The sequence below is a fragment of the Magallana gigas genome, chromosome 4 (genome assembly GCF_963853765.1).
Source record: "Magallana gigas chromosome 4, xbMagGiga1.1, whole genome shotgun sequence".
Taxonomy (NCBI): Eukaryota; Metazoa; Mollusca; class Bivalvia; order Ostreida; family Ostreidae; genus Magallana; species Magallana gigas.
The window spans coordinates 24,645,377-24,657,460 of NC_088856.1; the positions used below are offsets into that span (position 1 = coordinate 24,645,377).

At 32.5% G+C, this 12,084-nt stretch overlaps 1 protein-coding gene across 3 annotated transcripts; it reads right to left on the reverse strand.

Annotated features, from left to right (window-relative positions):
* Positions 1-1,051: 1,051 nt before the first annotated feature.
* Positions 1,052-11,481, reverse strand: LOC117682812 (uncharacterized). 3 transcript variants are annotated; one of them, XM_034451239.2, is made up of 6 exons: positions 11,332-11,481; positions 6,335-6,429; positions 5,873-6,108; positions 5,447-5,591; positions 4,347-4,511; positions 1,052-2,555 (listed from the first exon to the last, which is right to left on the reverse strand). In XM_034451239.2, exons 2-6 carry the CDS (start codon positions 6,417-6,419, stop codon positions 2,290-2,292), a joined length of 897 nt encoding a protein of 298 aa, XP_034307130.2. In that variant the 5' UTR covers positions 6,420-6,429; positions 11,332-11,481; the 3' UTR covers positions 1,052-2,289. The 3 variants fall into 3 exon arrangements, with proteins under 3 accessions (XP_034307130.2, XP_034307131.2, XP_034307129.2); XM_034451240.2 differs by having other exon boundaries at positions 1,052-2,549; positions 4,347-4,517; XM_034451238.2 differs by having other exon boundaries at positions 4,347-4,517.
* Between the last annotated feature and the right edge of the window lie 603 nt (positions 11,482-12,084).

The window sequence follows — 12,084 nt, forward strand, 5'->3', positions numbered from 1 at the left end:
AATAAATTAACATATCCTTAACTCACACAGACCTTTTTTCGTGTTTTGCTTTTGATTATCGTAGGATAACCGTTGTTTAAATATCCGCTCACCAATAAAGGGGGCCTACAGGATCACTAACTCGATGCATGTACGTAAAATCCAAACTGAAGTCAGGGTGGCGATCCCTCAACTTACTCTTTTAAGGAATTTTTCAAACAAATTGACAGATCACACCTGTTTCGTGTATTGCTTTGAAATAGTTAATTATCATTAAGGTATTAAACATAATATATAATCTTTTTTTTTCTTATGCTATTTCTAAATGCTTAAGTTAGCTATTCACACTTTAGATTTTTTTCAATTTTATATAACTTTTTTCAATGCAAATCATTATGATATACTTTCTTCTCTTTAAAAAAAAGTGCGGAGGGGGGGTTGGGTTTGCTACGGTACCCCCACCCCCCCCCCCTCCAAAAGTTATTCCAAAACTGCACGCTTGTAGTTCATTTTTTTAAAATCATATCACCTACGTGTAACAGTAAAAACATTAAAAGCTCCATAAATCATTTACATCGTTAATCTCTCTCTCTCTCTCTCTCTCTCTCTCTCTCTCTCTCTCTCTCTCTCTCTCTCTCTCTCTCTCTCTCTCTCTCTCTCTCTCTCTCAAAGGGAAAAACGTGTCAAAAGATAATAAGAAAAGATCAGATTTGTTGCAAATATAAAGAAATTGAGGATACTCATAAATTTAGTCAAATCTAATTTAATCTGAATAGAACTTTACCTTTCATCTTGCTTTTTGCTATACATAGCAATCGCTCCTATCTCGTTATCTGTTATACATAGTTATCGAATAGAATAAATGCTAGATTTTGAATTGAAAGCATGAATTATATATAAAACATGTTTGAGTTATCATTAAAAGGTTTAAATAAAGTGATCAATTAGATTTGTAATAAATGCTAATTTTAAATGGTGCTAGAATGAATACAAAACTCAAACTAAGCATGTTGATATGTGTTTCAGTTGTGTAACAGTTTTAAATTAGATTACAAAAGAAAAATGCACGGGATCAGTTAAATTTAGAATTTATTCGAAAAACTGCACATTTCAAAACAGACCATTGTGGTAGTAAAAAGTGAGCAATAAATACAAAATATGGCGATATATATTGTAATTTTATGGCAATTATATCCAAATCAAACTTAATTATGACCTTTTTTACTCTTATGCATCAATGCAATGTCACTTAAGTTTCTAAAATTGGCGATGACAAATTCAGGGCAACATATATCCAGTGTTGTTGGTTTTTATTTGATAACTTTACATTCCAATATTAATGACAGGAATAGTTTCAAAGGAAAGTTAACTTATAAGTATCCAAATTTTGAGCTTCAAGTTCGAATAATTTAAATTGTTTTGTACAAAATATGGCATTATGTATTGTAATTTTATGATTATTATATTAAAATCAAACTCATTTTTGACGTTTCATTACTCTAATGTGTCAATGTCACATAAATGTCTACAAATTAGCAATGATAAAATTAGGGCAAGAAATTTTAACTGTTGGATTTCTATTTCAAAGCTTTGTATTCCTAAATTGATAATTGATAAAAGAGGATAGTTTCAAAGGAAAGGTAACTATCAAAATTTTGAACTCCACATTCGAATGACGTCAATGGCTAGGTTGTGGAACGTATTGAATTTTCCCTTTATTGAAACATGACACTATGGTCATTTATTCCTTTTCAATTAGTTTTAACAGGGGGAAAATACAAAAGTGAGGTTATAAACATATACTCTGTCAAATATATGCTTTACCTCCCCCCCCCCTTTAAAAGAATAATTTTGTGTAAGAAGACATTATATCAAAACTTTACAGTTTTATGGAAGCTTGTCATAGGATGAGAATGAATGTAAGTATAGGACCCTTAAAAAGTTGAGGAAACCCTGTTTGAATAAGAGAAAGAGTATTTCTCGCTCTGTTATTCAATGGTTAATTTAGCTGCGACAAATTTGAAAGACATTAACATGTTTACCATGAAGTTTCTTAAACTCCATAAATGTTACATGCATTCAATATATGCAATTTTTAAAAGCTGTCATAAATATTAAACCAAAGTATTATCGATTTTTAATTAACATAATATTTAAACTAGTTCATCCCATTTCTTTGACTTAGAACTTTAATCTTAACTTGTTTTTGCAAAATAAAACATTAACGACTATTACCGGAATGTGCAAGTCATAATTCCTTGTCAAGGCATCGTTTTTTTAACCGAAGAAAGACATTCATTTATTTTAACGTTATTTGTGAACGATTTCGTCATTAGTTGGCGGTATGGACGATTCTTGAATTGTGTCACAAACGTGTGAGGATGATGACTCCGTCACCGCCTCATAGTTTGGTGGTGCATCGGAAAAACTGTTTCCATGTGTCTGTTGATCTGCAAGCCTCCCTGGTTGTAAATATGCTGTCATGGGATAAACGCCTGGAGATGAAATACTGGAGGGCGTCGCCATTGTGTTCTGTTGTGTTTGGGCAGCATGGGCCACATATGGGTTTACTGTAACTGACAATTAAAGACTGAAGTAAAACTTTAGTTATTAAATGTTATCAAGAATAATTTTCACCTATAAATTATTTTACAAAGACATCTTACGTTAGTTAGTTCATTTTTAATTTCATAATTAAAAAAATTTACAATAGATGCAAGACCAAGAAAAGCATAAAAAATCACTTAATATTATATTTCATTTTGCAAAAATATTTTACATTCATCGTTATTTCATTTTTTATTCCATATACATGTACATCATAATGCTAGCACATAAAGAAAAAAATGAAAAGTAATTTTCTGATGAATGTATCAAGGCAATCAAACAAATAAAAACTACATGTACATATATGATCATATCTATTTTCAGTTATAGCATTTTTTCTGCTTCGACATTCTTAAATTTGCCGTAAAATGGGATACTGTTGTTTTAATCTCGAAATCCAATCACATGTAAAATGATTTAAGGCAATTTATTAAGATTTGTGTTTTTGTTTCACCTGTTCATTAAAAATGTCTCACACAGCTAGACTCATAAAACTGAGAAAAGAGTTTGCAGAAGGTTTAATGTTCAAGTTGATACATGTAAATCTGTTTCATAAACTTCAAAGTTCGTGTTCTTTTTCATATCGAGATATAATACAAATTTTCATCTGTCTTGCGAGAGAAAGAAAACGAGAATTTAAGAAAAAAACCCAGTTACAAACGAGCATTGCATATGTGATAACTCCCTCTACCACTACTAGGAAGGTGGGACGTTCATGGCTATCTTTAGGCTTTATTTACCTCATTCTGACAAAGAGTTCTGTATATAGATTTGGGCATAGGGTCAAAAATTAAATTTAATAATTTATAATTGGATTTTTTCTACTAAATCCTAGTGAATGGTAAAACACATCATAAATAAAATTTTTAGACAGGTTCAAAGGTTACTCTGTTGACCACCCAGCCTCCTTAAAAAAAGAATCCCATTATATAAATAGTGCCTGTTTGGGAGGGTAACTGTTGAAATTGACACCTCGAGAAAACCATTGTCAACCGACGCGAAGAGGAGGTTGACAATGGTTTTCGAGGGGTGTTAATTTTAAGTTACCCTTCCAAACAGGCACTATTTATTTTATTATACTAAATGTCTTATTTTTTAAGAAAATTTCACTGCTTTTAGATAGAAATGAAATGAATTCTACGGCGAACCGTACGCGCATAATTTACGCGCATGTAACAATTCGTTGTGTTACCCGTTGCCAAGTGTGTTGCTAACGCTGAGGGTAATAGAACTGATTACCAACTGCGTCTAAACCAATCAGATTTCAGTATTCAACATGAAAGTATAATAATGTAAAATGTAAAATGCGGTAAATAAAATTTCGATGAATTTTGAATAAGGAAAAACAACTCATCATTCTAGATCCTTATACATGTTATTGTAATTGATTGTATTGAAACACAGATATCGGCATACATGTAGATATGAATTATTTATTGTCATGTACGTATATATATATATATATATATATATATATATATATATATATATATATAATATATATATATATATATATATATATATACATGTCATTATATTTGTAAACTTAAAAACAAAGATGTATAAGTTTACACATTTCGAAAAATTCCTGCAACACTTTTCTTAATTAAAAAAAAAATTTACTAAAATGTCGTGTTTTGTTACATGTTAGAAACAAAAGTCAAGAAAGCACATATAAGCTGAAGAAAATTAATAATACGGGATAAGCTATTTTATCTTGGCCAGAGGTTGTAATTTACTCATAATATTTAAATACTTGCCCATATATCCCTGAGTTGCGTTGACAACTCTCCCCGGGGATTGCTTCCGTTTACACACACACCAGCAAATTAAAGCAATACACACTGTGATGAGAACGAGGCCGCTGATGACGCCACCAACTATGGCACCCACCAGAGCTGAATAATCTACGCTATCATCTGTGTCTAAAACTGACAAAGTAAAATGTGGAGTGTGCATGACGTCAAACGAATTCATAATACATGGCATTAAGTTAGTGCTTTCTCTATTTAACAACAGTCATGACTTGTTTAATCAATGCGTGCAACCATTTGCTTTTTGTGGTGCTTATAAATATTTCATTTACATCTATTTTATATTTATTTATCCAATAAGTCAATCATGGTGTAGCAATTATACATCTACCATTAGAGAATTTTAAATTAGATAGTAACCGTCTAAATCAAATTAACAGTGTTCTAAGCTAAGATATGGTGGCATATCTCTGCCCCTTGTGTGCAAGTTATTTTTCTATCAAATATGTCGACATGCAAGATAAATATGTTGATATGCCACCATACTAAGAAGATTAGGGCATAAAAGAAATGTTCCTTTTTACCTATGATGTTGCATATAATCTAAATTAGGAGTTTTAATACTAACGGAACAGAGTTCAGGTACAAACATAATTGAAACTACAATATACTATCTTTACTATGTTGTTTCAACAATGATTTCTCAAGTAGTGCCCTACATACCTTGCGTTGATCTTGATTTTTTTTCGGGAGGGGGAGGGGGGGTACATGTATAAGGTTTTTTTGTTTTTTTTTACAATGTTAACTGTTTATTTATACACAATTCAGTTTTAAACGTTACTGTTCTAAATTTAATCAAAAATGGCTCATTGGTTCAGGTGAAGATTAAAACGTATATTTGGTTACCAAAGAGATACACAGACAGACAAGGAGACGGACAGATGGATAAAAAAAACGACAAGGGGTCAGAAAAAGTACAACAAAGACTCCTTTTATTTTCTCTCACGTTAAATATTTTAAACCTACATTGGAATGAATATTATACATGCGGTGAATACAGTTTTAGAAAACGTTTATTTATCAGAGTACTTAACTTTATTACTTACAGTCATATTCTTTCTTCGATGTGATCTTTAATTTAAAGTTGGCTTCATTCGAATCTCTGCCAAACCGGGTCTTGAACTTTATATAAAGACTTTCATCTTGCGGTCCACAATACTTTGCTCTTTTGTTTTCAGTACATGTTATTCTCTAAATTAAAAAGTTATAAGCTTATAATTAAGAAAAAAAAACCTCTCTCTCTCTCTCTCTCTCTGTGTCTCTCTCTCTCTCTCTCTCTCTCTCTCTCTCTCTCTCTCTCACATATGTAGATACAGTTGATGATTTTTGCTCCGGATCCGTGACAAAGACGTGCTATAATTCTAATTTACTAAAAGACTACAAACAAAAAGTAATGACAAATCCTTCTATAAAAATATCTTTAATTGATGCTAGATATATCAATTGATAGTATGATGCATGTGAATACATACGTGTTTAGTGACGCCAGAATAGGATGTGTTGATGTCTATTTCGACTGCACAGTCAGTGTCATTGAAATAAAGAGGAGTGACACACACTGAATACTCGTCTAAAATATCGTCCCCTTCTCCACGGAATTTGAAGTAGTCGCAAGATAAAGAGACTTTCTTTCCATGGTATTCAACGTATTTTTCACTATTCTCATATACATCTTTAGAAAGATCGGAACAGTCTTCTCCAAATTCATCTAAGTTGAGAAGAAATGCTAGATGTTACAATAAGTAAAAACTGGCAACTAGCCAGAAACTCTCTCTCTCTCTCTCTCTCCCTCTCTCTCTCTCTCTCTCTCTCTCTCTCTCTCTCTCTCTCTCTCTCTCTCTCTCTCTCTCTCCCTCATTATGGAGAAATACAGACCGGTACATGTACATAAAATATTGTCATTTATCAGTGGAATTGTGTCTTCATATACTTACATGTGGTCCCATATCCAGACACTAAAGCTACGTGCGATAAAATGAGCAAGAGGATGGTGATCGATAAAGATAACGTTATAGGCATCTTACTGGTTCTGTTGGGAAGAAAAGAAGAAAATTACAGCTGAACATTACAATACCGTTATCTAAAATATATAAAGATCGTCGTAAAAGAAAAAGATTATTCAACTTTCAAAACACTTGTTATGTTTGGGAGTTGATTTTAATCAACTCTCCTATGCAGTTACTCAGACAAACCGAAAGTGAAACAGTGTTTGGACCTCAGCACAAATCATTGCTCCTGACAAGACTTAGTTCTTGAAAATAATTGATAAATTCGATGTAATGTATGCTAAAGCATTGTTTTTCAAGGAAACTTATTTACAAATACCTTAAAAATAGTCAGATTTTAATTGGTACGAACAAATTAAATATTTTTTGTAGTCGTATGTATTCCTACGCCAGAGTTCAATATAGTCTCGTTCAAATTGACGCTCGGTTGTCTCCGTAAATCCTTGTCGGAGATTTACGGTGTCAGCCGAGCGTTTGTTGAACGAGACTAGAGTTTAATATTGCTTGGATCCATACAATTTTCGAAAAATATTTCTATTACTGATACATAGTTTGATTGAATTAATTTTATGTTTAAAGATTATTTAACATGATTCATATGGAGGGTTTCTCTTCATTCTTGTCGAAGAAGTCCAAAAATTCATATTAAAAAATGTGCGTAATTCAAATTAGAAATTACATGTTATTACATGTACTTGTCATGCAAAATAACATCTCATTGATTTTAAAATAAATAAACATCGACAAAATCAACTCCCGTCAGTTCTTCAGTACTTTGATTTTATGAACCCCCCCCCCCCCCCCCCCCCCCAACGCTTATGAAATTCCTGTACACTTGTTCCATATCAAATATCTGAAAATTAATTGAAAATAAACTAGTATTTATTAAAAACAACCCCAATCTGCATATAAAAAGAGGAAAGGTATCGTGCCACTCCGCTCGCTAGGTAACTGTGACGGAAGAAAACATCTGGCGGTCACTTTGGTACGATAACATCCGAGAAAATCGATTTAATTTTCTTGCCGCGCAAGAAGACTCCTCTGATTTTATCCTTCTCTCTCTCTCTCTCTTCAAAACAAACGACAAGTTGACCAGGAAATGTGCATCGTCACAACGAACGCGGCATCTTTTTAAAAATAAAACTGGACCTCTTCCCCATTAAAACTTTTCAGCGAGAACCAGTTTACAACCTCATCATAAAGAGTTACGACTGCATATAAAGAAGTTACCACTCCATATAATGAAATGATCACATCATGTAAAGAACTGACCTCATAATATAATGACTCAACAGGCATATCATAAAATTGTCACATCATATAAAGGATTTACAATTGCATGTAAAGCTTTCACCACAATACATAAAGGTTTTACCACCATACATAATGGTTTTAATACACCATAACATGATGTTAGTACTGCATAGAATGAACTTATCACCTAATGTCAAGAAGTTGCACTGCATAAAAGGATTTTGCAACTGCACATGAAGAGTGTACCATATAACATAACGATTGAACAAGAGTTCATTATGAGTTTAGCTCTGTATGAAATGAGTTTATCATATCATATAAAGATTTATTCATAGCATATAATGAATAAACTACTGCACATAATGATCTTACGACATAACGTAATAATGTTACCACTTCATATAAAGATTTTACCCCTGAATATAATGGTGATATAATAGTATATAATGATGTTAGCACTGCATATAATGATGTTACCACTGCATGTAATGATGTTACCACTGCATATAATGATGTTACCACTGCATATAATGATATTACTATTGCATATAAATAAGATACCAGTTCATATAATATGAAATTGATCTTAAGGCAGCTATGGCGTTCCATAAACCAGTATATATGTACTTTATATGTAGCGATATCTTAGGCCAAAAAAAAATAATCATTAGTTTCTCGGGCCAAAATTTTGAAATTTTGACGAGGCAGGCAGGTTTTTTTTTTTTTTTTTTTTTTTTTTTTTTTTTTTTTTTTGGAGACAAAATTTATAATGACGGCAACCCATACTTTATGATTTATTTGTGTATTCATCAGCAGATATTCATCAAGCTCATACATTGGCAAAGTTTAAACATTTGTTTTAATCTGTTCTTTTTAGTTTAAACTGTTTCTGTTTCCTTTTCAAAGGTTGAGTTTTTGCAGATGAACAAAAATGACAAATGGTTTGTGCCCCTGCTTCATTTTGCCACCCATTTTTCCCCTTCACAGTAATAACAGAAGTCTAAACTGAAATAAGGGACTTCTTATGGCATTTTACAGTTGAATTTGCCACGCAGCACAGTTAAGGTTGTCAATAAACTCCGTTCAGACAAAAAGTACGGGAAATGTGCATTATGACATCACAGTATATTACAAACCTCGAAAGCACTTATTAATCTATTTATTAGTAAAATTAACTTATACTAATCTTTTAATTAAAAACAACAAATGCTATTACTTACAATTTTGATGTCCGTTATATCCTACACACTGAAATATAAGCGAGATGTCGTTCTCGCTGTACTACAAAATATGACGTCATATGCTCCAAAATGACGCATTAAGTTAAATCATTGAAGGCTATCGTGCAGTTTTATAGCGAAGAAAAATAAATGTCATACATTAACGGAAAAGTATAAATGAATATTTTGTTTAAAATTATTATTAGTAGAATGATACCTATATAGTCTTATTTTCATTTTGTTAAAAGTATGCATCTTATAAAGAAGCCACCTCGGTTTTGTATAAAATATCGTATATCTAAAATCTGAGTACCTAAATAAATCACTTAATTGCAAGGGCATACACTTACCTGATCCCGACAAACTTTTACATGTGAATTTGAAATATGCTATGTAACTTAAAAACTTCTACGATCCTTGTAAAATCTTACAAATTAATTACTTTTTAATGAAATTAACCCTGTGACCTTCAAAATTATTCAACATATGCATTATAAATTACGGTTTCTACTAACAAATATTCTTATCTTAAAAAGTTCGCACCGTTTTTCAAAATCTACGATATAACATCAAGTTATTTCATAATTCAGTTGTGAATTTTGACATGATTATGCCCTTGCAATATTGATTTTTTTAAATGACCTCAAAACCACAAATACATCTGCTTGTACCATGCGACTGCCATATCACGTGACCACTATGAACATAAAATATTGTACTGTTATATATATATTTTAGAAATATATTGCATTTGAGTGACTGTTATTGATTTTAAAAAGGACATGCCAGTTTAACTAAAGTATACGTGTTTTCATCACAAACATTTGCCCATATTTTTATTGACCGCCTTAACTGTACTGCGCATATAAAAATTTAAAATAAAGCATTCATTTGGGGGTGTTTTCTTATCAATCTTCAGTGCCTTGAGGACAGAAATCAAGGAAAATTAAATTAGTCATCATAAAATTTTCAAACAATACAATTGTCCTTTATTCCTGCTTCTATGCAGTATCACAGAGGCTTCAATTTCTGAAGATTGCAGAGAAATTTCAGTGGTTGTGTTAACAGGGACCAACCCAGAGCAAACTTAGTTTAGGGAGACTTCACTTCTGACATTTCTCAAAGAAAAATAGGGAGACATTTGAGAAATCAGGTAGACTTCCATTCTTTGACAATGGCATAATGCTCACTGGCGTCGGAAGCAAATTAAAAGTGGGGGGGGGGGCTAGACTAATCCTCAGAAATATTGAGAAAACAGTAATTCCCAAAATCATGGAAATCCTAATCCGGGGGGTGGGGGGGGGGGGGGGGGGGGGGGGGGACAATACCTATGCTTCAAAAAAATAACAAAAAAAAACAAACTTTTTTTCCCCCCCAAAATCATGAAATTCCTAAACCGGGGGGGGGGGGGGGTAGTGTGTTTCTGAATCCAACTTCTCAATCTTTCAAGGTAAATTTAAAAACTTTGCAAAATAAAAAGGGGGGGGGGGGAGAGGGGGGCTTAGATTTAACCTTAATTTGAATTTGATTAGAAGCAAGTCAATTAAAAATAAAACAACTCCTAAAAAATTTAAAATCTTATCTAATTTTTACAATTTAATTTATTATGTGTATTCATATATTTTGTAGCTTAAATGTTTCGTATTTGTGTTGGCTAAATGACAAATAAAATCAGTCTATGTGTTTAAGTGTATTTTGGAGGTATTAGTCAACCCTTTGAACCCAATTACTACCGTCATATACTAGTAGTCAGAATAGATAACTGTAGACAAACGGTTTTATGAATATTTTAGCACTAACTAGGCAGAGTTCTTAATTAATTACAAGTTACCAACTAATTGTAATACCAACACCTAAAGTTATACACATCGGTTGTAATTTCCAGTGCACAGTATGTGGTTGCATCAACCGTGTTTATAACCTCTAAAGATAAGACAGTCGCTAGTTATTAATCACAACAGGGGTTAACTTAGGCTATGAAAATGTATTTTAAATTAGATTATTATCATTTTATTGCATTTGGGGTTAACTTTCACGATCGTGAACTCAGAATACAGTGCAACTTCAACCTCTCTTTCTGAGGAAATTCTGGCGAAGTTACCGACCACAAAGCGAGTAATTATATTTACATAAACTTGTATTTAGCCCAGGTACCCCCCTAGGTTGGTCACTGGGTAGATGTTTCAGATAAAATAACGTTTTTCACTGACAGAGACAAGCATTTGTTCTGAGTGTTTGTTTACATTGAATCCATAATAGAGAAAACCGACAATGATAAGATATGAAAAATCCGGAAAAATAACGATAAAAAAGTTTGATGCGGCGATGATTTTACTGATGCGGCGGTGCCTGAGAAACAAATCATTAATTTTTTTTGGCCTTAACGTTCGATTTCTATTCTTTTAACAGAATCTACATACAGACATATTCTTAAAAATACACTATACATACCTCTAACCATGTTATCAAATACATCTAGCGCCAGGTACCTTTGTACGGCCTAGCATCGGCGGATGGATTAAGGGGGTGGAAAGTCTGTTTAAACAAGATAAAGTATTTCAGGTGTGACATTTGTCTTAGCCTGTTTTAAATTGATCTACATGTGGACATATTTTATCTACATGTAACTGTGAAATAGATACCGTTCTATCTGACCATTCACCGGCGGCATTCGATTTCCCTCATTTAAATCACGGAAAACCATTAACGTTATAAAACTTCAAAGTCCGATAACTCTAATGTGTTTACCATAAAGAAATTCTACATCGCCGACAAATAAAGTTTTCCTCGGTATAGTGAAATACTTATTTACCTGACTTGCTACCTGTATCGTCCTCATAGCCAGTAAATATGTATATATTATGTTATATAGAAGAATATCAGAATTACGTCTTATTCTCGACTTTCCAGTATAGAGGATAACCCTTGTTTATCTTGTCTAAATATCTCTACATCATCGCTGAGCTTAAAAACGAGCACTGATTCCCTGTATGTACATGTTTTTTTAACTGTCTTACCTACACATAAACGTGCAAGAAAAAAAAATAGGACATGAAATGCCAAGATTGTAGAGATTAATTGCTAAATATATAGTTCCTTACAGTTACACACCATCCTATTAATTCGGCCATGCTAAAATAAAAAAAAACACAGGATAAATTAGAGTCTGTCGGAAAAACAAAGGGGCGATTGATACGTTGCAGC

Excerpts from the sequence above, each read along its gene's own strand:
- LOC117682812 (XM_034451238.2), bottom strand. The coding sequence starts at position 6,419 with ATGCCTATAACGTTATCTTTATCGATCACCATCCTCTTGCTCATTTTA. Across the intron at positions 4,518-5,446 it reads ATCGAAGAAAGAATATGACT|TTTTAGACACAGATGATAGC; the intron begins GTAAGTAATAAA and ends TTACTTTGTCAG. Across the intron at positions 2,556-4,346 it reads CGCAACTCAGGGATATATGG|TTACAGTAAACCCATATGTG; the intron begins GCAAGTATTTAA and ends TTTAATTGTCAG.